General features: G+C 36.7%; 1 protein-coding gene across 2 annotated transcripts in view; it reads right to left on the bottom strand.

The window, feature by feature from the left end:
• LOC117343429 overlaps window positions 1-27,859 on the bottom strand; it is a 57,046-nt gene that overhangs the window by 4,259 nt on the left and 24,928 nt on the right. The window contains exons 8-14 of one of the 2 annotated variants that reach the window (XM_033905771.1): window positions 11,507-11,614; window positions 10,781-10,914; window positions 7,917-8,151; window positions 4,483-5,608; window positions 3,304-3,362; window positions 1,825-1,934; window positions 1,228-1,704 (exon numbers count right to left, since the gene is read on the bottom strand). In XM_033905771.1, coding sequence (XP_033761662.1) covers window positions 1,228-1,704; window positions 1,825-1,934; window positions 3,304-3,362; window positions 4,483-5,608; window positions 7,917-8,151; window positions 10,781-10,914; window positions 11,507-11,614 — 2,249 coding nt within the window. Of the gene's footprint in view, window positions 1-1,227; window positions 1,935-3,303; window positions 3,363-4,482; window positions 5,609-7,916; window positions 8,152-10,780; window positions 10,915-11,506; window positions 11,615-27,859 lie in introns of both variants that reach the window. The other variant, XM_033905770.1, reaches the window with a different exon arrangement.

Genomic DNA, 27,859 nt, shown 5'->3' with positions numbered 1-27,859 from the left:
AATGTTAATAAAATTAACAACAAGAGGCCCAGAGGGCCTGTATCACTCACGTGGTTTCATAAGATATGAAACAAGAATGATGCTTAACTACATTTGCCACTGGTATTGCTATGTCAATATATCATAAGCATTTTATATGGGTACATGAACATTGCTTTTATTGAAATTCTAAAAATGTCAATTTAGCCAAATTGACCCTGTTTGGCCCCGCCCCTCAGCCCCCTGGGAGGTCAGCCCCACTATTTGTACAATTTTGAATCCATACCCCAAGGGGATGTTACCAGGCGAATATGAGCAATATCCGTTGCTTAGTTTCAGGGGAGAAATTATGTATATCTAGTTAGCCAAAATGACCCTGTTTGGCCCCGCCCCTCAGCCCCCGGGGGGGGGGGGGGTTCAGCCCCAACATTTGTACAATTTTGAATCCCTACCCCAAGGGGATGTTACCAGGCAAATATGAACAATATCCATTGCTTTGTTACAGAGAAGAAGTTGTTCATATCAATTTAGCCAAATTGACCACGTTTGGCCCCGCCCCTCAGCCCCCTGGGGGGTCAGCCCTAACATTTGTACAATTTTGAATCCCTACCCCAAGGGTATACTACCAGGCAAATATGAGCAATATCCATTGCTTAGTTTCAGAGAAGAATTTGTTTATATCAATTAAGCCAAATTGACCCCTTTTGGCCCCGCCCCTCAGCCTCCTGGGGGGTCAGCCCCACCTTTTGTACAATTTTACATCCTTACCCCAAGTAGATGCTACCAGGCGAATACGAGTGATATCCATTGCTTAGTTTCAGAGAAGAAGTTGTTTATATCAATTTAGCCAAATTGACCCTGTTTACCCCCGCCCCTCAGCCCCCTGGAGGGTCAGCCCCACCATTTGTACAATTTTACATCCCTACCCCAAGGGGATGCTACCAGGCAAATAGGAGCAAGATCCGTTGCTTAGTTCCCGAGGAGAAGTCGATTATATCAATTTAGCCAAATTGACCCCTTTTGGCCCCGACCCTAAGACCCCTGGGGGGTCAGCCTCACCATTTGTACAATTTTGAGTCCCCACCCCATAGGGATGCTTTTGACCAAATTTGGTTAAATTCGGATCAGTGGTTATGAAGAAGAAGTCAATTGTTGACGGACGGACGGACGCCACGGTATGGCATAAGCTCACCTTGGTCCTTCGGACCAGGTGAGCTAACAATAAATTGTTTTATTTAAATGACAGACCTCTGTTTCTTTTACTCCAGGCTTTTTTGATTTTGAAGACGGAACAGGCTGCTTGGAAGGGGGTGGCACAGGCTGTGGGGCTGGAACTTGAGCAAACTGTTGAGGGGAAAATTGAACAACTTGTGGGTTCTGAGCACGTATAAGTGGTTGACCTGGAGGTTGAAGCTGCTGTTGTTGCGAAGCTTGAACAAGTGGTTGAACTGGAGGTCGAGTATGCTGTTGTTGAGAAGCTTGAACGAATGGTTGAACTGGAGGTCGACTATGCTGTTGATGCGGGCCTTGAACAAGCGGCCGAACTGGAGGTGGAGCCATATGTTGGTTTGGAGCTTGAATAAACGGTTGAACTGGAGCTTGACCAGGTGGTTGAACCATATGTCGGTTCGGAGCTTGACCAAGAGGTTGAACCATATGTCGGTTTGGAGCTTGACCAAGAGGTTGAACCATATGTCGGTTTGGAGCTTGACCAAGAGGTTGAACCATATGTCGGTTCGGAGCTTGACCAAGTGGTTGAACCATATGTCGGTTCGGAGCTTGACCAAGTGGTTGAACCAGAGGTTGAGTCTGCTGTTGCTGTGGCACTTGACCAAGTGGATGAACTGGAGGTGGTGTCAAAAACTGGTACGGAACTTGACCAGAAGAACCTGGGATCATAGGCATAGTTTGGATGAGTTGATGGGGTGCTGCAGGGATGTTAACTTGACTTGTCACTGTAACGAACAACAAACATATCAAATATAGCACAAAGAGCAAGGGCTCCCATAGATATAGAGAATATCTAACAGTGTCTCAGTAATACCAAATACATAGAGAATATCTAACAGTGTCTCAGTAATACCAAATATACTTCAGGATTGGAGCTAATATTTTGTTATTATATTTTTGAAATGTATGTCATGCTAAGCACTCGTGAAAAATATCAAAATATTAGCCACACGAATGAAATTTATGATTGGTCAAATCAGAAAAAGTGACATTTGTCACTAGTGAAAAATATCAGAATGAATAATTATAACGTTTCACTGGTAAGAGATCCCAGAGGGATCTTGGCACCTATATAGCTACCATTGAATGATCTATATCAGTCAAATGAAAGACTGATATTTTCTCTTCTTTTTCCTTCTTTCACTCTTCTTTCAAAGCATTTAATAACTTGATATAGTACAATATAGCAGGAGCAACCTGCAATAGTCAAAATCCAAGATGGCTGCCTGTCAGACATGTTGTTTATCGATCGGTCCCAAAATACAATATTCACGACTAGGGACCAAGAGGAACTTACATATGAAGTATAAGAAAGATCCCTATTGTACTTTTTGAGAAATAGTGATAACAAACTTCAATGTCAAAATCCAAGATGGCTGCCTGTTGGCCATGTTGTTCTCTGATTGGTCACAAAATGCAATATGCACAACTAGGGACCAAGGGGAACCTACATATGAAATTTGAGAAAGATCCCTTCAGTACTTTCTGAAAAATAGCAATAACAACTTGAATTGTCAAAATCAAAGATGGCTACCTGGCAGCCATGTTGTTTTCCCATCGGTCCCAAAACACAATATGCATAACTAGGAACCAAAGGGAACCTATATATGAAATTTGATGAACATCCCTTCAGTACTTTCTGAGAAATAGCGTTAAAAACTTGAATTGTCAAAATCCAAGATGGCTGCCTGTGGGCCATGTTCTTTTCCGATCAGTTCCAAAATGAAATATGCATAACTAGGGACCAAGGGGAACCTGCATGTGAAATTTGAGGAAGATCCCTTCAGTGCTTTCTCTTGTTATTAGCCTTGTTGACCGAGTGATGATTAAGAATATCTAATCAGGCATAGAATTTGGCATTATGATACTATGGTGTGAACTAAAGCTTTCCAGAGGTTCATGTAATATATCGCCTACAAAGCTTTTATTTTGAAAGTGGTAATGTGCAACCTCTGACCTGATGATTAACAAATCTTGTCATGTGTTAGAGCTTGATGTTATGATACTTTGGTGAGAATATGAAATGAACAGATCTACATGTAGGTGCACAAGAAACCCACACACATTTAAATATAGAATACATAATTATGTTACCTGAGGCTGTAGGCTGAGTTCCTGTAACTGGAGGTAGGGTTGTCTGGGAGTTAATTGCACTGTAAACATAGACAAACATTTATCAACTACAAATGAATTTACATGTATTCTTTAAGGATGAACATCTGAGATGTCAAAAATTTCCTGTATTTAATTTTTTTTTCTCATATACATTTTTGGAGAAAATGCTACACAATGCCTATAACTGGCAATAAAAGGGGCATAACTCTGCTAAAAATATCACGGAATTCTGTAACATGAATTTGAACACAATTGAACTATTGTGCCATAGAATATTTGTAGCAAGTTTTAAAAAAATTTGTTGATAAATAAAGGCTAGAGACCGCTAACAAGGAAAAAGTTAACAGACGGATGTACGGACAGCACAGGGTATACCGTAATACGACCCATCGTTGACGGGAATAATCAATATAAATAAAGAGTGTCTCGTGAAGTTTTACATCTTATGTTTTCTGTTTGAACACAGCTAAAGCGATACATGTCCCCTACTGGTCAATAACACTGTAATGATTTATAACGATAGTGAAATTTGACCTTAACCTAATATCCCTGAAATTTAAACTTCTAAAAATATTAATGGTGACTTTACCCAACAAATCTGAAATTTAAACACGTCTAAGATATTATAGTCCTTTGTTATTGTGTGGAGTTTAAGTAAAATCCCTCAAGGAATGAAGCCATGAGTGCTAACAAGGACTTTCTCAGAATAGTAAAGATGACTTTGACATTGACTCAGTCCAAGATATCCTAGTCCTTTAATATTGTGTGAAGTTTTATCAAAATCCCTAGGAAATGAAGCCGCTAGTGCTGATAAGGAGTTTTTAAAAATAGTAACAGTCACCTTGATCTTGACCCCACAACCCTGAAACTTGAACTTGTCCGAGGTATTACCATTCTTTACGGACATTATAGAAACCAGCATATGTTAAATAAAAATTTTCATATTGATCTGCTTACTTAATTTGTGATTATTATACTGAGAGCAACTTCTTCAACCAATAGATGATTATATAAGTTATATATTATATCATTGCAAATTTCTGAAGAGTTTGTCAAAATTAAAAAAACAACAAGATTTTCTTTACCGAAGACACAAATTCAAGAATTTTAAAATCATTCATGCCAAATTATTGAGTTAATACTCGTTTGCCAACTTACCTGGTCTTGGTTGTGACAGTGGTACTAGGATCAATACTACTGCTGGATAAAGCTGCTGCCTTCTTCCATTTCATGAACTCCCTAAAAAGTCTCTCACTTTCCGCGAAATCATCTTCTGCTGTCACTTGTTTCGAATTCACTTTGTCCTCATTATGACTTTGACCTTTGTGATTTTTCTGAAAATTGGACTCCTGTTTCTGTTCAATGTTTGACGTTTTTTTCCTGTAATCCATATCAAACACCTCTTTCTTACCCTTTGTAGCAGACGATTTGTCCCTGTAATCTACATCAAACATCTCTGTCTCACTATTTGGAGAAGACGATTCGTCTCTGTAATCCTCATCTGACATCTCTTCTGTGTCGTCATAATCAAACACCAATTTTGTTCTTTGTCTTGTGGAAGTTTCACTGTAATCACAAGCCTGTACTTTGCTCGGTTTCGATGATTTATTGCTGTATTCAAAAACTTGTTTTTCTCCTGGCCTTAACGGCTTATTGTCATAATCAAAAACTTGTTTTTCTCCTGGCTTTAATGACTTATTGTCATAATCAAAAACTTGTTTTTCTCCTGGCTTTAATGACTTATTGTCATAATCAAAAACTTGTTTTTCTCCTGGCCTTAACGACTTATTGTCATAATCAAAAACTTGTTTCCCTCCTGGCAATGATTTGTTATCATACTCAAACACTTGCTTTTCACTAGGCGTTGGTGACGTATCACGATGTCCGTAATCAAAAACCTGTCTTTTCTTCCAAAAACTCTCATCATCATCGTAGTCGTATCGTTCCTTTCTTTTCCTTGCCCTTAAATATGGATCCTCTTCTGGATCCTCGTGTTCATCTCTTCCTCCTAACTGGTATGGATACCCTGCCGAACTCTTCAGCTTTCTCCCAACACTTGTGGTAGATGACAGATCTCCTCCTTCTCTGATGGCTTTTAAGGTTTCCCCCCGACCTTTTAAGGTTTTCCCCCGACCTTTTAAGGTTTTTCCACGACCTCTTGTGGCTGTACTTACATCACCTTGTGGTTCATGCTCTACTTTCTCCTGTTTAGGTATTTTTTTCAGCGGACTAACATCTCCATCGCTGTCATCCTCATTTCTAACATGCTTCAGTGCTTTCTTCTCTGAAATGAGCACATAAGGATTAATATTTTACACTTCTATAAGCAGAACAGGCAGCTGGTATCAAATATAATTGTTTACATTACAGATCTGTTGGAAGAGTTTTCCGACAAATCTGTTTCATACAACTAGCATTATGTTGCGAAACACTCTAAAAAGATCACAATCTTTATTTCAACTGATTTTATTGGTCCAACCAGTCAAATTGTTTGGTCTGGGGTAAATAAAGACAAGTATATTTCCATTTGCTTCGCATTGTCACTATATAACCTTACCAACCTAAATGGAAAGTTATCAGATTATCTCGTAATTCCCCCCTCGTAATTCCCACCTTGTGATTCCCCCCTCGTAATTCCCACCTCGTAATTCCCACCTTGTGATTCCCCCCTCGTAATTCCCACCTTGTAATTCCCACCTCATAGTCCCCCCATCATAATTCCCACCTCCCACAATTCTCACTGGTGATATGATGAAGAATGTTCCTGATGTTGTCACTTAATGATGACGTTTTATATGACGTCACTATACCAAGCAGGCACAAAATCTACTTAATATAATGTAAACATTTACTTTATCTATTTTACAACAAGTTATATACGTAAACTTATAACAATCACACTTGTTGACCTGGTTTGAAATGCCTAAGACCCCTGGCATGCTTCAATCTGGTCAAACTTTTTTCACAACTGTTGCGAAATGTTTTTGGACATCACAGAAATTCATTCTACCAGAGTAAGACAAAGCAGATAGATCAATGTAACTTAATTGCAACAATTTATGTAATTATGTTGTAAAACACGTGTAAATCATCACAGTGAAATATATTGTTTAAATGTTGAAATTATATTGACGAGTTTGTGTTAATTTCCAGGAATTATATTTTTTGCTAGGAACAGTGACCTCCAGTCGTGACAACAACAGGTCCCACTGACAGTGTGGAGACAGTGACCTCCAGTCGCGACAACAACAGGTCCCACTGACAGTGTGGAGACAGTGACCTCCAGTCGTGACAACAACAGGTCCCACTGACAGTGTGGAGACAGTGACCTCCAGTCGTGACAACAACAGGTCCCACTGACAGTGTGGAGACAGTGACCTCCAGTCGTGACAACAACAGGTCCCACTGACAGTGTGGAGACAGTGACCTCCAGTCGTGACAACAACAGGTCCCACTGACAGTGTGGAGACAGTGACCTCCAGTCGTGACAACAACAGGTCCCACTGACAGTGTGGAGACAGTGACCTCCAGTCGTGACAACAACAGGTCCCACTGACAGTGTGGAGACAGTGACCTCCAGTCGTGACAACAACAGGTCCCACTGACAGTGTGGAGACAGTGACCTCCAGTCGTGACAACAACAGGTCCCACTGACAGTGTGGAAACAGTGACCTCCAGTCGCGACAACAACAGGTCCCACTGACAGTGAGGAAACAGTGACCTCCAGTCGCGACAACAACAGGTCCCACTGACAGTGTGGAAACAGTGACCTCCAGTCGTGACAACAACAGGTCCCACTGACAGTGAGGAAACAGTGACCTCCAGTCGTGACAACAACAGGCCCCACTGACAGTGTGGAAACAGTGACCTCCAGTCGTGACAACAACAGGCCCCACTGACAGTGTGGAAACAGTGACCTCCAGTCGTGACAACAACAGGTCCCACTGACAGTGAGGAAACAGTGACCTCCAGTCGTGACAACAACAGGTCCCACTGACAGTGTGGAGACAGTGACCTCCAGTCGTGACAACAACAGGTCCCACTGACAGTGAGGAAACAGTGACCTCCAGTCGTGACAACAACAGGTCCCACTGACAGTGTGGAGACAGTGACCTCCAGTCATGACAACAACAGGTCCCACTGACAGTGAGGAAACAGTGACCTCCAGTCGTGACAACAACAGGTCCCACTGACAGTGTGGAAACAGTGACCTCCAGTCGTGACAACAACAGGTCCCACTGACAGTGTGGAAACAGTGACCTCCAGTCGTGACAACAACAGGTCCCACTGACAGTGTGGAATTTGACTTTAGAATGTAATAACACTTTAACAGATTGGATTTAAGAGAGAAACTTTGTTAAATTTAAATTTTAAACGGAAAAACATTTAGTTTTATTCTACCTACTTCTGAAAGTTATATAATAATTCTCACAGGACTGCAGTCATATCAATCATAACAGTGCATGCTATTCAATTTGTTTGTAATCCTATGAGAATTATAGGATCATAACTTTCTAAAGAAAGCAGTGTGATGCTTAATCAAGTTTAAATCAATATACTTTTTCTGTGGATTGGGACAAATGTTTACCCACTTTTGATAAAGTCTGCCACTGAAGAATCCGTAACATCTACACCACTGCGCTTCAGGATGGCTTCTGCTACCATTGTAGACCTTTGGCTAATTTCCAATTTCACTTTAACCTTCTGTTGACCGTACTTGTCTATAATATCCGCTGCAAAAGCCTCAGAACTTAAATTCAAGTCAGATTTCTTCTTGCTATTCATGTTAGTATTCAGATGTTGATAGATGTCATTATGATTGAATTTCTGAAAAGAAAAATGGAGAATTAAAACAAGGGCTTTCTGAATAGTTAAAAAGAGAATTGGCAAAAAAAATCCAAGTGTCGAGGCCACCCTAGGTGCTGTGCACGGAGAAAAGCAAATATTATATAAATATAAAATGGCATGTTATAAGAAGACATTTTTATTGTTTTTAAGTGCATTCCTAAATGTTTTACTGATGATTATCCTGTCATTTTAAGGAATTTAAGTTACTTTAAAAAGGCTATGATTACGTTAATCTTGAGATGAACAGTGAAGAATTACGTTTTCAAACCTCACTTGAATTGGCATACTATGATTAAGTTTAATTCTTCATGTTTCTTGATAAACCACATCGCAATTCCCTATATATATATACAGTGCACGCTGTCTAAACCGGACACCTTTGGGACCACAAAATAAAGCCGGTTTGTAGAGAGTTCCGGATTGTAGAGATTCTATTTTTATATCGGTGTTGAATGCAAAAAAATATGAATAAAAGATTACAAAGAAGATGTCATTGTGCATTATTCATGCATATACAAACTTTAAATTGAATAACATAGTTTAATTTAACACTGGCAATATGACACTATGTGTACGTTACATCGGTTGAAAACAATCACTGATTGTTGTTTATTTTAAGAGGCCTTCCACTGAGTCTGAACAATCAACTGATCTGACACTTTCTTCAAGTGCAGATTGCCAATCTGAGAAATTAGCCTCAATTTCTGATTGGTCCTTAATGTTGGCGGCTGTCGCGAGATCCATGTTTGTTAATAATATAAACAAAGTAATACAAAAGGTATGTCGTCATCATCATCTCCGACTTCCTCATCCGGGTACGTTCGTGTAGTGAGGTCCGCAAAGGGTAAGCCAGCCAGCCAGCATTTACAAACATGTAACATTATGGGTACAAATTGACAAAAATGCATTCTTTATTTACGTAACAACTGTTTAGGTGTTTATCCAGCCATGGCCCCCTGTGGACAGTGACGTTTAATGGTCAATTAATAATATACCTGTGCGGCAATTACAACTGTATAAACACTCGTCGGGAGCCCCGAAAGCTACCACTACCAGGGAAACATCAATAGGGCCGATGCCGGTTTATACAGAGTAGATTTACTAGTATATAGAAGGAATGGGGCCGGAATATATGGCCGGATTTCAGAATAGACAGAGTCTAGATTATGCAGAGTTCATTTACTATAAATAAAGAAGGGAATTTTTGGGACCAAATTATTTGGTTGGTTTTGGCAAATATCCGATTGGACAGAGTGCACTTTAATATATAAGATTCCTGTGAATTACTCTCACGAATTATTTTGGTTCCAAAGTTTTTAAAATGTACTCAATTAACAGTTTTTTCTCTCTCTTTGTAATAATTGATCTGTATCCTGATTAGAGACCAGACAACTTTCGTTAAAAACGTTTCGGAAATTAAATTTTTTCCCGATGACTTGGCCTACCATATCTGTTCCGGTGACTTGTTGAATCGCACATTCCTGTTATATACTTTGTACAAGCATTTCACTATCAGCTGATTTAAAACATGCAACCTCTTTATTGATATCGGAATCTGATCTGTTGTAAAAACAAGCTAACGTTAGGTTTCGCCTCATCATCACTTCAACCAACTCAACCAGCACGGCCATTTTTGTGTGGCCTATTTCTCAGAAATGACGAACCAATCGGAAGTATTCTACTTTCATTTTAAGTATCGAATGTAAAAACAATCAGAGATTTCACTTATCGATTTCCAATTGGAAAATATGAGACTAACTACAGTATTCGATGGCCGAAGGCCGTTTTTATCAACTCTAGAGCTCGAGGTGACTTTCCAATGTCGCATCAACTAGAGTGTATATGAGTTAACTCCCCTTGCACAAACCAGGAGGCAAACGTAACAATTTGCACAGAAAATAGTGATTACTCAGGGATATAACAGATCATTGTGAGTGATTTAAGCTGTTTTTCTATAACTTATTTAAATTCAACAAATGTCTTCAAACAATATATTAATTATTAATTTGATGGAAGATAAGTCATCTGGTCATACAACACTAATTCAGCTATCAAAATATTTGTTTTGTTTCGTAAATCTTGAGCATTATTTTATTATTATTTTATTTGATTAAGTGTATGCATTGTCTACTGTTTCCACCAAATCAACATTTAGATAAAGTCAGCATAGCGTGTCGAGTATAGTCATTACCAGGGAAGAAGGGAGCCCGGAATCTTGTCAACTATAGAGGGCAACTGTGCAGAAAGACTTAAAACAAAATCTTTGACAGGATTTTAAGTGTCATCACACTAAATTTCCACACCTGGACACAGTAGCATGACAATCTATCTAACAAATTATACTAACAATTACCTTGCCAGATAAACTAAACGTATCAATCTGAACATCAAATAACAAATGAAAAAGTAGTACCTACGAAATTCCCAAAAATTACAGAAAGGAAAATTTCGTAAAATTCTGAGGTGTCTTTTATAGATCAAAAAGCATTATAGTGTACTACTTTTGAAATTGTAGTTAGATAAAATAATTATGGAATCTTAAATAAATCTTTCCTAAAAATTCTGAGGTGTCCTCAATAGGTCAACAGCATTACAGTGGACTACTTACAAAGTACTTCATCCTGTGCTTGACACCAGATAGATGATTAAGTAGAGTGTTCTTATCACACTTGGATTCACACAGGTTACAAACGTATCTGGGATTCCCCTCTTCGGGCTGGAATTCAGTCACATACTGTAGGCCTGCAACAACACACAGTAAACACATGGTTACATTGCATCAGAAGTGTCCTTTAAGATCATCCATCAAGATAAAACTCCAGGTCAAAGTCATCTTTCTATGTCAAAAACTAAGGCCAAGGTCATTCATCCAGGTCACTCGTTGGTCTGGGGAAATATCCTGGGTCAATGTCTACAATTGATCCAATTGTATAATTCAGGGGCAAGGTCATATGCTACGGTAAAACTCTTAGGTCAAGGTCATCCAGGTAAAATATATAGGTCAAGTTCATCTATCAAGGGTGAAGGTCATACGTCTAGGTAAAACTGAGGTCAGCTGTACAGATTTAAGTCAAGGTCAATGTCATTCATCCAGAATAATATCATGGGTCAAATTCTGATCATATTACTGCAGGGTCAAATTAAACTTCACATTTAACATTTTTCTTACATATAAGGTAGGTTATATTATGCTGTGAAAGAATACCATAACAAAGGAATTCATGCACGAATGATTGCCACAAGTCACATGGTACTTGATGACATATGATGGTTGTTATTGCTGAATCAGATGAATCTAGACATATGGAGTACCAGATAGATCTGTATGACTAACCTATTAAATAAGTATTGCTTTTTTCAAGAGTTTTAGTGATCATGGCTTCTATAGATACGTCAATCAATTTGGGCCGAGTTTCATTAGCCTTCGTCTTGGACACCACAGCTGAAAGCAAAAAACAATTAAATGTTGAATATATCTATAGGATACTGATCAATTCCCTTCAAGCTATCAGGATCTTGATTAATCTTAAAGAGTAATTCATAGACTATTTTGAGTAAACAAAAATCTTCTGTTATGTCTTTTGTTGCATTCAACAATAAAGTTTGACTTTTATTGTCTTTTTCCTTCAAGAACTATTTAACTTTCCTGTTCCTTCCAACAGTGTAAAACATATTACCTTGAGATGTCTGGAAATATAACGATACAATGAAAATTATGACTAAAAATAACTCCTGTTTCAAATCAAAATTTTAAAGCATCAATATTGCAATAGTTAGGATTCAAAATTATAGCAGTATCACCACTGTAATATCAAAATCAAATTCAGTGATGTTTCATCTCAATACAAAAATTCTCAATATACTGCTGTAATTCCAAAATGTCCATTAAGCCAGGTTTCATCCAAAGTCTGTTATGACCAGCTTCATTGAAGTCAAACACAAAGTCCAGTTTATCCAGGTTTCAAATCAGTAATTCATCCAGTTTTCCCACAGAAATCATGTTTTGCCAGGTTTCCTACAGAAATCAAGTTTAGCCAGGTTTTCCACAGAAAGCCGGTTTAGCCAGTTTTCATACAGAAATCAGGTTTAGCCAGGTTTCTCACTGAAATCAGGTTTAGCCAGGTTTCTCACTGAAATCAGGTTTCACAAGTTTTCCACAATGACTTATTGCAGAACTTTTAAAACACACATAATACATACAGATATAATTCCCAACAACAATTTCAATGTTTTCTCTCATTCTCAGCAATTCTTCATTCAAAACATACTCCAATCTACTCTTCAACAAACACAGAAGAAAGAACCCCAATCCTGTTTTTGCCGGGGATTAGCGTTGAGACAGTTTGAAATTACAATGGTGTAACGAATAGATCAATCTTTAGAGCACATTATATAAAACACCCATCCAGCAATATGTCCATGTCTGGCAATAAGCCAATCAACATTAATTGCAGTTGTTTATAATTCCTAACAAATTATTTCATTGTTTTGCAACAAGTCCACCTTCTACTTTAAGTTATCGTGATCTCACCCTGAGCTTATTTTAGGATAATATGGTAGAAATATCTACTGTTTCACCAATATTTGTAGGAGTAATGAGGGGCTTATTAGAGAATGATGAAACATTATGTTTACTAAATGCAACAGACATGGTGGGCTTATTACCGGACAATAAAACAGTATTTTTATCAACCTGTAATAGAAATGCTGGGTTTGTTACCAGATAGAAACAGTTTTATGAAATATATAATTTATAAAAACAAACACGCAAACAATACCAAGATTATGAATTTTCATTTTATTTTAACTTTTTATTAAATTTTCACTGTTTTTCCTCTGAAAATTCAACCACAATAACAGAGTATATTAACTTCCACAGTAATGTTAAGAGTGAATGTTTTTAGGGAAAAAAAAAATCATACTCATAATATCAAAATCAGTGCTTAAATCATATATGGAAACTAAATAGGATCAAAGGGCCAAAGGCCCTGAGAAACGTCAGGGTCTGAGGTCATAAAATAAAAAATTTAAAATTGAATTTATAGTTAGACAGCTACATTTGTATTAGATGAAATGTCTTAATCTGGTTATTCCTATTATATATATATTAAAGAAAACATGTATGTTTCCAATAGCTGAGTATAGTTCTTTCTCTGACCTAATTATTTAATGTTTGTGGAAGATTATTGATATACATGTACTTCTGAATCAGTAAAGCTGCTTGTAAACTTGAAAAAAAATCAACTGAAGGACGGTTTATTAACAGTTACATGTACTGTACAACCAGAGATATAATCCAAGATGTACACACCCGAAGTTTTTTTTTTATCTATTCCATAAGATGTTAATTAGGCCTAGCAAACACCTATTTTATTACCCCTAGTAACATCGAAAATGCATATTTCACCTCCGATATAAAACTACGGTCGCGGTGTCGGTCACGCTGTCCGACGAGACATATATAGGCCTACAGTTTTGACAAACAAAATGCTAGTACTGTGGTACATCAGTCACGGATCATAATCGTTAGATTATTATTTAATCTAATTTAACAAAATCCTCATGAAAAACGACATTGTAGTTTGTTACAACTTGCCTTCAATTCCTGTTGACATTTCTTGCGTATTCTAGCGACATACAAAAAAATATGAAAGTGCGAACGGTCGCTGGTTTAATTACATTAGACATAACCGCCATTTTGGCTGATGATCACGTGATTAGTCACGTGACAGCTGAAGTTATCCCTGTTTCGCTGCAGAACTATTTATAGATTTGTAAACATTTGACTACGTAAACACGGTTGGTTTTAGGCTTATATGAAATGTTCCTGCATATGATCTCAGGATGAACAACTTTTATGAGTCTAAGACATGTGGACAGCTTCTCTGTGGACGCATGTAAATTTCCACGACGATCAAACTGAATTTTTTTACTTTCGTTTTCAAGGCAGGATTGCGACAGAACTACGTAATCCTACGCCAACAAAATTGCATATACTGATGAGGAAAATGTTTATATTTATAGTCTAAAATAGTTTAGAACACCGAAAATTCATATTTCATTTTAAGTAATTGCAGTAAACACGGGAACCATCGGTTAAATCGTGTCAATAATTGCTGTGTTAAAATAGGAACTATATGTGGCTGCGGATGAATATCATTTGTATTACAGAAAAGAGAAGTTGTTAGCCGGAAACAAATGTGTGATTAACAACATTTACCCACGACTATAACGGCAGGTGCCAAAGGCATCCTGACGTTAATAAAAAATCGAAATAATTTGAAAACTCAATTTAAAAAATATAAGATATTAAGAGAAACATTAAGTACAAAAAGATGTAAAAGAAAATGAATACTTTTTTTTAAACACATTATAATCATACAAAATATTCTGGTATAGAAGTCAAATGAAAAAAAAAGAAGAAAAAAAAAATCTTTCCTGGACTTAAAAATGAAAAAAACTTGAAAGAAAATGAAGAAATATCTCGAGAGATTAATTGTTAGGAATTACGTACACTTTGTGTATACTGTCGCAAATTTCACTCACAAATAAAACACGATGCAAAAATATATCCAATTGTTTTATTGTAAATATTATTTCTTGAACAAGAATTTTTTTCTTCTGAAAGCTATTTAATTCACTTCTCTGAAAAACAAGGAATGGGAAATTCTGGCAGTCAATAAAAAAAGAAAGTATCCCAAAATTGTGAGATATAATTTTGCATATATCCACGTACATATGCAATATACCACACTTTTTGGGTAAGACATCGTAACATTGATGAATGTTGCTCAACACATTTTAAATCTGTCTTGTACATGTGATGTACAAGGTTCTGTGGAAATCGGAGATGTAATTGGCAGCTGACAAGATACCACATATGAGAACAGTTTGTTTGTTACCATGACGATATTTGTTGAAATGATTCTGGAAAATAAAAGAACTCCTGAAAACACTGCTAATTAACGCTAGGCTGTGTCAAATTTCTTCAAGTTTGGCCAAGCCCAATACAGGTGTAATCTGATAGTTTAAGCTTGTGTGTTCCAAAATCTCTTGCTTAATCATGCTAATCAGACTTTGGGTAATTTTGTGTTATGTTATCATCATATCATGATATAAGGGATGTTCAACAAACTGAAAATAACACTTTTTTCCATGGAAATGCAAATTGAACAAAACATATTTGCAAGACCACTTTATCTGGAAGGAACTCCACATTTAAGACCATGAATTTAATTTAGAAACAAAATATCTGACTTATTTACTATTCGTAATGTCTAAAACTAAATTAATGTGGTCTCTTTTTTCTGGTGGTTTAATTAGGACACAATAAACTAGAACTGTCGCCAGGATGGCTGACTAATACCCCCGCAATCTGCACGAGTCAATGGTGAATCGGAACTGTTAATTAGAGGCTAACTAAGATAACCCAGTAATATAGTGACCAGTTGCCATAGCAACCATAATTTTGAAAAAAAGAAAGTGGCATGCACATCTACACATGGTCCTCTATATTTGTGTGAAGTTTCATTGAAATCGGCCTTTTGGTTTAGGAGGAGTTGTCCAGACAAACTTAAAGTTATGGTTCTTATCAGAAAACCTGTTTATAGAGACCAGTTGCCATAGCAACCATAATTTTGTGAAAAATAAAGTGGCATGCACATCTACTCATGGTCCTCTATATTTGTGTGAAGTTTCATTGAAATCGGCCCTTCGGTTTAGGAGGAGTTGTCTGGACAAACTTTAAGTTATGGTTCTTATCGGAAAACCTGTTTATAGTGACCAGTTGCCAGAACAACCATAATTTTGAGAAAAATAAAAAAGCATGCACATCTACACATGGTCCTCTATATTTGTGTGAAGTTTCATTGAAATCGGCCTTTCGGTTTAGGAGGAGTTGTCTGGACAAACTTAAAGTTATGGTTCTTATCAGAAAACCTGTTTATAGTGACCAGTTGCCATAGCAACCATAATTTTGAAGAAAAATAAAAAGGCATGCACATCTACACATGGTCCTCTATATTTGTGTGAAGTTTCATTGAAATTGGCCGTTTAGTTTAGGAGGAGTTGTCCGGACAAACTTAAAGTTATTGTTCTTATCGGAAAACCTGTTTATAGTGACTAGTTGCCATAGCAACCATAATTTTGAGAAAAATAAAGTGGCATGCACATCTACACATGATCATTAATATTTGTGTGAAGTTTCATCGGAATTGGCCCATCGGTTTAGGAGGAGTTGTCCGGACAAAATGCGTCTACAGACAGACGGACGGACAACCTGATTCCAGTATACCTCCCCCCCCCCCCCCCCTAACTTCGTTGCGGGGGTATAATTAATTATAAGGGTAGTCTGAAATGCAGACAGTTTTATGTTTGACACACATTTTCACATGCTGCCGATGGCTTAAGAGTTCACAGAAATTGATCATGTTTTACTGATGTTTGTACATATGTTTGCATGATCTGTAGAGATACACCAAAAGTGATGATGTTTTAAACATGTTGGTACATATGTTTGCATGATATGTAGAGATACACCAAAAGTGATGATGTTTCCCACATATTTACACACAAACCGCAATTCCAGTAGTAATTGTGTCCTGGAAACTGTTGAGCTGGAAAGAATATCTGTCTACATAATTATACAAATGTCACACATAGTGGGATAAAATAAACAATAACACTTAATAATCTCCGTAAATTTTAACCATTGATGAATATCCTACTGAATTGTTACATGTTTTCTCAAACTCCGGAGTTAAAAAAAATGGAGGTGAATGAAAAGGTTATACAAATTTCCAATACAGATCAAAATTTGAGAAGCAAAAAGGATGACTTTTTTTCATGAACCATGTGAAACAGAAAAATTGACATTTTATGCATTTGTGGCTCTGAGGTGTACCAAGAGGTCCCGTTGGTCTGTATCGCTCACTTGGTCTGCAGCTTATAAAGTGATATCTACAACACTAAATTAATAACTTTTCTTCTCAGAAATTCCTACATGTCAAGTATAATTCTGGGACTCTGATATTCATGAGCATTTAATTAAATATTTTAACAAGAGATCCCAGAGGGATCTTGGCGCCCACCATTGAATGATCTTCATAGGTTCCATGTCAGATTGATCTTTTCTCTACTTTTCCCTTCATTTTACTAATCTGTGCAAATTGAGACATCCCTCCAGTACTTTTCAAACAAGGGAATCCTAGCTATATAAGAAATTTGAGATTTAACGATAATGGCTGTTTGTTTGCCAGGTTGTTTTCAGGACAGACTGGTCCAAAAATGCAATAGAAGGGACCAAGGGGAACCTACTTATGAAATTTGAGAAAGATCCCTTAAATACTTTCTCAAAAATAGTGATAACAAACTTCAATTGTCAAAATCCAAGATGGCTGCCTGTCGGCCATGTTGTTTTCAGATTGGTCTCAAAACGCAATATGCATAAGTAGGCACCAAGGGAAACTTACATATGAAATTTGAGAAAGATCCCTTAAATACTTTCTCAGAAATAGTGATAACAAACTTCAATTGTCAAAATCCATGATGGCTGCCTGTCGGCCATGTTGTTTTCAGATTGGTCTCAAAACGCAATATACATAACAAGGCACCAAGGGAAACTTACATATGAAATTTCAGAAAGATCCATTCAGTACATTCTCAGAAATAGCGATAACAAACTTCAATTGTCAAAATCCAAGATGGCTGCCTGTCGGCCATGTTGTTTTCGGATTGATCTCAAAAAGCAATATGCATAACTAGGCACCAAGGGGAACCTACATATGAAATTTGAGAAAGATCCATTCATTACTTTCTCAGAAATAGCGATAACAAACTTCAATTGTCAAAATCCAAGATGGCTTCCTGTCGGCCATGTTGTTTTCAGATTGGTCTCAAAATGTAATATGCATAGCTAGGCACCAAAGGAAACTTACATATGAAATTTCAGAAAGATCCATTCAGTACATTCTCAGAAATAGTGATAACAAACTTCAATTGTCAAAATCCAAGATGGCTGCCTGTCGGCCATGTTGTTTTCCGATTGGTCTCAAAATGCAATATGCATAACTAGGCACCAAGGGAAACTTACATATGAAATTTCAGAAAGATCCATTCAGTACATTCTCAGAAATAGTGATAACAAACTTCAATTGTCAAAATCCAAGATGGCTGCCTGTCAGCCATGTTGTTTTCAGATTGATCTCAAAAAGCAATATGCATAACTAGGCACCAAGGGGAACCTACATATGAAATTTGAGAAAGATCCATTCATTACTTTCTCAGAAATAGCGATAACAAACTTCAATTGTCAAAATCCAAGATGGCTGCCTGTCGGCCATGTTGTTTTCCGATTGGTCTCAAAACGCAATATGCATAACTAGGCACCAAGGGAAACTTACATATGAAATTTCAGAAAGATCCCTTAAATACTTTCTCAGAAATAGTGATAACAAACTTCAATTGTCAAAATCCAAGATGGCTGCCTGTCGGCCATGTTGTTTTCAGATTGGTCTCAAAACGCAATATACATAACAAGGCACCGAGGGAAACTTACATATGAAATTTCAGAAAGATCCATTCAGTACATTCTCAGAAATAGCGATAACAAACTTCAATTGTCAAAATCCAAGATGGCTGCCTGTCGGCCATGTTGTTTTCGGATTGATCTCAAAAAGCAATATGCATAACTAGGCACCAAGGGGAACCTACATATGAAATTTGAGAAAGATCCATTCATTACTTTCTCAGAAATAGCGATAACAAACTTCAATTGTCAAAATCCAAGATGGCTGCCTGTCGGCCATGTTGTTTTCCGATTGGTCTCAAAACGCAATATGCATAACTAGGCACCAAGGGAAACTTACATATGAAATTTCAGAAAGATCCCTTAAATACTTTCTCAGAAATAGTGATAACAAACTTCAATTGTCAAAATCCAAGATGGCTGCCTGTCGGCCATGTTGTTTTCAGATTGGTCTCAAAACGCAATATACATAACAAGGCACCGAGGGAAACTTACATATGAAATTTCAGAAAGATCCATTCAGTACATTCTCAGAAATAGCGATAACAAACTTCAATTGTCAAAATCCAAGATGGCTGCCTGTCGGCCATGTTGTTTTCGGATTGATCTCAAAAAGCAATATGCATAACTAGGCACCAAGGGGAACCTACATATGAAATTTGAGAAAGATCCATTCATTACTTTCTCAGAAATAGCGATAACAAACTTCAATTGTCAAAATCCAAGATGGCTTCCTGTCGGCCATGTTGTTTTCAGATTGGTCTCAAAGCGCAATATGCATAACTAGGCACCAAGGGGAACCTTCATATGAAATTTGAGAATGATCCCTTCAGTACTTTCTCAGAAATAGCGATAACAAACTTCAATTGTCAAAATCCAAGATGGCTGCCTGTCGGCCATGTTGTTTTCTGATTGGTCTCAAAAAGCAATATGCATAACTAGGCACCAAGCACTGAGGGCCCTAGACCATTCAATTACGTTAAAAAAACGTTCTGTTTTATACAATCGTTGATTTATGACAATCTAGTGTTGATTCTTCAAATCAGTGTTCACCCCTCCCGGTACACTGTTCATTTGATATTCTAGCGATCATTCTTCAAGTGTCACCGTTCAGTAATCAGAAAGTATCTATTTTTCACGGACAGCGTTCTCGCGTGAAGGAACCGTGTATACCTCGCGGATGCTGTTCTGTTTGCAGGTCTACCGCTGAATATTGAATTCGAGTGTTCAGTCTTACGAAATCATTCAGTTCTCGCGAACCACCGTTCAGTTTTCGGCATACTGTTCAGTTTTGGCAACACCATAAAGTTTTCATGACCCACCATTCAGTTTTTCCGTCACTGAGCAGTTTAAAGTTTTGTTAGCCTCGGGCTAATCTATCGACCAGCAACGCCAGCACAGCCAGCCATACGCGCTGCCTCCTACTTTACCTGGACAGCAGTCATGCGTGACGACCTATCTCAGATCAGCGCCGAGGGAAAAGGGGTCATCTCGGCACGCCCGCTTTTCAGTGACGCTGCCATACCACAGGTAAAAATTATAACTGGGCTATGATTCTACAACTTCTGAAAATTACTCAAAATCATTGTTGTATACTCTTCACTATCTAATCGTATGACTTCACCTATACCGTCATATTTCATGTCCATCGATATACAATTATATATACACACATCATTTTGATTGCACATTGGCAATGCATGTGTCGTTTTCAAGATAGTAAAAACTTTGCAATTATTCATATTGGTCTTCAAATGATAATGTTAAATGCAAACAATGAACCCGTGATAGAAATAGAATGCATGAAATTGAATTATATGCGTAACAATCGTCCGTCTTACAGTATTCGCGCATGAAATGACTGATACCAGGCCTAATGAAATAACAATCAAACAGATAATCACAATCAAACAGATCACTGTGTATCGCCATACTACATAAGACATATCGTTCTATTCATTATTGTTTCTTCTCTTTTACAACAATCAGATAACTAATCAAACCGGTCGCATATGTTCAAAATACCTGGTGTGTAGCCAGCCGTGAACGGCTTCACCCTTGCCACACGGTGACAAATAAACAGATTATGTGATTAACTGCCTGGACTAGGAGGTTGTTAAAAGTAATCTTTTGTTTACTAATTAGGGCATTGACAGGTCAGAATGGTGCCCATTGATCACTTTCTAGCAGCTGCCGATGTCACCGCTTTTGAGAGATTGTATTTTATTTTTTATTCACTTTAAGCCTTGCGGCCCACAGTATTACAGCAAAAACAAAATAATGTCATGTGCATGTACAATAAGGATATCAAAAACATATACAAAATGTTAAGTTTAATAGGAAAAAATAATCTACATTGTACAAGACAAGAATGATTTTTTTTTTTTTTTTAAGCAAGTAATAGTTCGAACTCTGGCTGTTTATTACTGACACCGTTTCGGATAGTTCGAACTTGTCATATGAAGAACCAGAGATTTGTATATCAGGTATATACGTCTCTGGAAGAACGTTAAGTAAGTTTTTTTTCCAGTAAACTCCATTGAAAGCTCGCGACGACTCGACCACGATGACCGGCCCAGAAAAAATGCCAAGATTTAAATTTGATCAACAAGCACGTTTAGGTTATTAGATTGTATGCGTGATCATTAGAATGCGTCCGTGATTTAATATATGCCACATCTTTTAGCGTTAATTCAGGTTATTTTTACATTCCAAAATACACCACTCACGAGACAGCCGATTGCAAATTTAGACCCCGGCAATGTATAAATAACATGCAATATTTGTATTCGTGCGGTATGGCAACCGAAGAAATCGTACATGTATTTTCACATATAACTAGTGTTCATGATGATTATTTAATTGTGACTTGGACATCCCTTAAGTATTGCCAATCAAGGTATTACCTGAAAACCTGCGACTTCACGCTAGGTAAGCAGGCCACGCGAGGTGTCGCTTGCCGTAAAGTTGAAAGGATCGGCTGCCCGACCGTGCCGAGTGACGTGAAGAGCATTCATATCCAAGCAATTGAACGTGTACATTTAAAATTTTGTAAATTATTACTTAGATTAAAAGACAGTACTCCAAATTACATGATATATGGGGAGTTAGGTATTACCCCACTTGCAATATCAGTTAAAACAAGATTAATATCATATTGGTCACAGTTGACACATTCTAAAGATAGTAAATATAATATAACTTTATACAAACTCCTTTGTTACTGTCTTCATATTGAAAATAGGCCTGTTACATATGTCAGTTTTGTTAAATCTATACTTAACGAATGTGGAATGAGCTATTTATGGAATAATGGATTAGACATGTTATTAAGCTAAGAGTAAATGACCAGTACTTACAGAACTGGGAAAGTGATATTAATAACTCATCAAAATCTATATGTTATAGAATTTTTAAAAATAATTTTAATTTTGAAGATTATTTAGATATTTTAGATGATAAAGACAGGATCACTCTTTGTAAATTTCGAACAACTAATCATAAATTTATTGTTGAAACATGTAGATGGCAACAGATTGAATATACTGATAGAAAATGTCCACATTGCATTAGTCAACAGATTGGTGATGAATTTCATTACTTACTTGAATGTACAAAGTTAGCTACAGAAAGAAATTTGTATATAGACAAGTATTTTTGGTTACGACCGAATGTAATTAAATTTAATGAACTTATGAATGCTACAAATGCTACAAATATAAAAACACTTAAAAAATTGTGTACATTTATAAGAATAATCAATAATATTATTTGTCCTCCTTAAAACAAGTTATGTATATTATGAAAGTGCTGTATATCTACAAACGAAAACTACACGAATAATGATTGTATATAATATTGTAAATATGTTTTCTCTATGCATTATGTTTGAAAAGAGAAATAAACCAATTTGTACATTTATTCATAACTCGACCTGGAAAAGATAACAATTATAAACTCCAGATGTTAAGATTTTAAGGCTGAACATATAACCATAATGAAATTTTCTAATATTATTTCCTATTGTATAATTCCTTAAGTTCTGGTTTTTACTAGCCTTAACACAGACATATTCAGATTATATATTGAATGATGTATATCTTGTGTTGACAAACTAGAAAGTGAAAGTACAGTTTTTGATTGAGCTGATCATGACACCCTGACGAGTTCCTTTTTTGAGAATTGTAAACTTTTTTTTTCAACAATTAAGGAATAATTAAGTTATGTGTATATTATCAATCACTTGTTGGCCCAAGATAGAAGGGCGTGAGGACTTCTACAATGAAGGGGAAACAAGACTACCTGGGGAAAACACATGTAGTTGAGCAGGTGACCCATACAATGTACCTTATCGCCTACATAAAAGTCAAAAGAGTTACCAGTGGAATTACCACAGTGTTGTCCAACCATCCAACAAGTTTATCAATGTAACTACCTGGGTAACAGAAAAAAATAAAATTAGGAAAGGTTTCAGCTTACCGCAACACATACTATAAGACATTTTAGGGAACAAATGTCAGGGGTCTCATATCAGACACTTAAAATGCTGAAAATCTGGTGCTTGGGGGAGGGGGGGGGGGGGGGGGGGGGGGGGTATATTTTTACTTTTCATTTGATGGAATTGAAATATCTTTTGATGTCTATAGTTTTTACACTCATTTAAAGTCTTAATTTACTTTAATACTGAGTAATAAAAATGTATTATTTATTAACAGAGGGTTTGAAAATAAATTTACATTTTCTTTAGAATTTAATCTATGGTGTGATGACAAATACAAAAAGGTAAACTTTAATAACTTGACTTTCAATAATATCCAATATTTACAGTATGTTGACTTTTTTTAGTTTTCTTTATGAGCTATTTCACTTATATTATAGGGATTAAATCCTTGTGGTGAGGTTCAAAATATATTAATCACACCTACATTGATGTACAGTACTGTATATGACTTGCAAGACAAACTTTCATGAAAGTACAGAAAAGTTGAGACTCACTCGTGCGGAATAAAGAATTGAAGTGCAAGTGGAAATAACATGCATATAACTGCCATTTACATGTACATTTTGTATTTCGAATGCAGGTCTACAACATCCTTGATTAGTCTACTCGAACAACATTCAGTTTTTCACAAAACACATCTTCAAAATCAAGGAACCATATGTACCATCTGTCTACTGCTGGTATCTTTGTTAGCACACCTGGACCGAAGGTCCGGTGAGCTTATGCCACGGCGTCCGTCCGTCGTCTGTCTGTCAACATTTGCTTCAAATCGCTACTAGTTAAAAAGTTCTTATTGGATTTTGACCAAACCCAGAAACATCCTTGGCAAAATGGGAACAGATTTTGCATAAATGGTGACTCTGACCCCTGAGGGGCCAAATGGGCGGGGCTCAATAAGGGAAATAGAGGTATTTCCTTTAAATCGCTACTAGTCATAAAGTTATGAATGGATTTGAACCCAATTTGGTCAGAGATACCTGAGGGGGAAGAGGAACAGATTTTGCATAAATGGTGACTCTCGCCCTAACGGGGCCAAAGGGGTGGGGCCCAATAGGGGAAATAAATGTAATTCCTTTAAATCGCTACTTGTCATAAAGTTAAGTCAGAATCTATAAACAGTAACTGTAATGTCACATGCTTGTAATTTAGATATGCACTTACCAAAGGGTTTAACATTGCACTACAAATAAACACCCACATTTTTATCCCTCTACTGTTTTTCAAGTAATGTTCAGGTAACATTTATTGTTCTCCAGAACATACGCATGTTGATACAAATATATATATTTTTAGCTCACCTGGTCCGAAGGACATAGCTGGGCTTATGCGATACCGTGGGCCTGTGGGGTCCGTTGTACGCCCGTCGTCCGTTCGTCAACAATTGACTTATTTGACTTCTTCTTGATAACCGCTGATCAGAATTTCACCAAATTTGGTCAGAAGCATCCCTATGTATAAATGATGGGGCTCATATTTGCCAGGTAGCATCACTATGGGGTGGGGATTCAAAATTGTACAAATGATGGGGCCGGCCCCTGGGGACCTCTGCGGTGGGGCCAAATGAGGTCAATCGGGCTATATTGATATTAACGACTTCTCTGAAACCAAGTAATTGATATCGCTCATATTTGCCTGGGAGCATCACTATGTGGTGGGGATTCAAAATTTTACAAATGATTGAGCCAAAAGGGATCAATTTGACTAAATTGACATTTTAAGAATTACAATAAAACCGATGTTCATGTACGTCCATATAAATGCTGATGATATATTGACATAGCAATACCAGTGACAATTAATATACTTAGCATAGATCTTGTTTCATATCTCATGAAACCAGGTGAGTGATACAGGCCCTCTGGACCTCTTGTTTTGATTTGAATGAAATATTGAAATTGATTATAAAATATATATTGTTATCTAAGTTTTACATTGAAGCAGATATAGTGTATGATATATGCTTGATGGTACCAAGCAGTGTGGTATGTTAAACATGGTAAGAGTTAATTGTTGTTTGTCTTTTCGAGAGCAAAATGACTTTTTTCACTATTTGATCACATTAGAAATTATTGTCGGTCCAGCCTGACAGAACACAATTACTTTAGCCAGTGAAACAAATCCAAGCAAGAGGCGGAGTCAGTTAGGAGGTAGACCAGTAACTAACCAACTAGCTGTAGAGAGTATACATGTACACACTGGATATGTATCTGTTAAACACAAATTCACCTAGAATTATTTCTACAATAAATAATTAAAAGTCTAGTGCAGTACATTGATAAACAATGTGTCTGGGTAACCATGAGAAGTGCTTTAGCTCCATCAATTTTGCATTAAAATAGCAGGAGAGGAAAAATACATGGACCATACTCGGGCTCGAACCCTGGACCTTCAAACTCTGGACGGACTCTCCAACTGTTTGAGCTACCTAGCCACCGGCGTTTAGCCTACATGTGTTGTTCCTCTGCAAATTATGATTTTTACCTGGGAGGTCCCAGGTTTCAAATAGAAAGAAGATGCACTGAAATAAATTTAATATAAGAAACTCTGTTACAGTTAAAATACACATTTGGTATAACTGAAATACAAAAACACAATTTGTCTACATTGTTCATGTAGAAATATGGAAACTGTTTGTCAACACCAGAGTACAAGTCAAACCTGCATGTAGATATTAATTTTACAAAAATGAAACTATTCCAAAAAAAGTTCAATAGCTCAATTGATTTAACACTGTGAGGTCATCACTTTTGGTAGCTATCTGGAACAGGCTGCCAGACAACCAATATCTCGGCAAAGACAAAATAATTATCTGTCCTATGCTAATTAGGCCTATATAAACGTCTTCATCTCTCCAAGCGCACAGTCCAGACACGAGCTACCAGCCTTGGCAGGAATTGTATAACATTTGGCCTAAATGATGTTCTATATTCGGCTATCATATGTCGTACGACCCGAGACATCAGAAAAAAATGTCTTTATTTTGTTGTCCTTGTGAAGGGATGTAGTAGAACCAATTACGTCAATACATCAACCAATGTCTCAATATTTATCGACTTCTGATACCTCTCCTGCGACGATCAGCGTGGATGTCATCAGCATAGCCACCACCTCGATTTTCAAGAAAGCAGGCTGTATTACCTGCAATTTTTATTTCATTATTATCCTCAAAGTCCAGCTCAAACCTTCCTATGGTAAATTCGATATGATTGATGTCTTTATTTCAGGTTCCAGACCCTTTTATTTCACTTAATGCAGTGTCGACATCGAGACGCAAACTTTCGCCCCCATATTGTTTACAAAATTCAAGTTCAATTTACGTACAACCTGTAAAAGCATATCTTCAGAACATTTTTTGATGTGAACAAACCGCGTCGACTCACAAGCAATTTATTGGCGCGTGTCGATTAGAACCCCAGAAATCACAGACATCTGTGGTGCAGTGACATGTATGACGAGTCTGTGGACTGGTAATTGTTTATCCGTATACTAACCCACTAAGAGTTGAGTTTACTATATTATTTAAAGTTTTGCTTCAAGAGAAGACATGATTTGCAACGTAGTACACGGCAGAACAGAAAATTCACAAGGATCTCAATCATTGCAAGATAATTAAATAACACAATTACAAAAAAAAAAACTTTCATCATTGCAAGTTTAATAAGTTTTTGTATTAATTAAAATTAGTCAGTGAACTAAATAACATGTTTTTTTTCATTATTAAAATAACAGCTAAAATTATGGTTTTAATAAGTACCTATGCTATGTCAATAAACTATCGATAAGGCCATACCAATTTGATAAATTGTTCTTGGATTTTTACATTTTAAAATTGGAGTGAGCGAGCAAATTTTTTTTTATTTAAACAAAAAATTGAAATCCTAACATTTTGGAGCGAGCACGTAATTTTCACAGACGCAATATTAGAACAATGTCTTTTCCTCTTTAAATACAGCAACAACAAATGTTTAAATCATTCAAACTAGTTATTTGATGTTGTTGAATAATAACTACATATATGGATCTTCTCAGGAGAAAAAGGTGAATAGAAGAACATCAACAACAGAAGTTACAAACAATGTAATGTACATGTAGTAGAAAAGTTGTCAAAAATACCCAAAGTCAATGATTGGTCACTCCATGAATGATGAAATGCTTAAGCTTGAATTCAAAAACTGTATGCAATGCATGTTCTTTTATGGATACCAATGAAAAAAATATCCCAAAGAAATATTTTGGCTAGTCAGTGCATCTATAAAAAATAAAAATCCAAATATCAAGGGATGACCATTACAAAACAAACACATTGCTCAAACAAAATCAACAGTGTTTTATTAAATATTAAGTTTAAACATTGATAGTATTTGAACTTAGATAAAATTAACAAAGGCAACTTTGATTGGCATTTAAAAGTATCAAACAACAGGTCTCAAAATGACTAGAATCTGAAACCAATAAACTACAATATTTTGGAAAGAGAACAAAAACATGGTCCCCTCCCTTATCTCAAACTAATAAACTCCAAAAAATGGTAGCATGGACTATTAAATCTAACAATATTTATTAATGAGAATAAAAGCATGGTCCCAACCATTAGGAAATGAAAACTAAAGTTTACCATTGAAAACCCAATACAGTTTTTGAGGATCGCAAGTTTGGCGGAG

Source organism: Pecten maximus, chromosome 15 (genome assembly GCF_902652985.1).
Source record: "Pecten maximus chromosome 15, xPecMax1.1, whole genome shotgun sequence".
Taxonomy (NCBI): Eukaryota; Metazoa; Mollusca; class Bivalvia; order Pectinida; family Pectinidae; genus Pecten; species Pecten maximus.
This window is presented reverse-complemented; position numbering and strand designations above follow the sequence as displayed.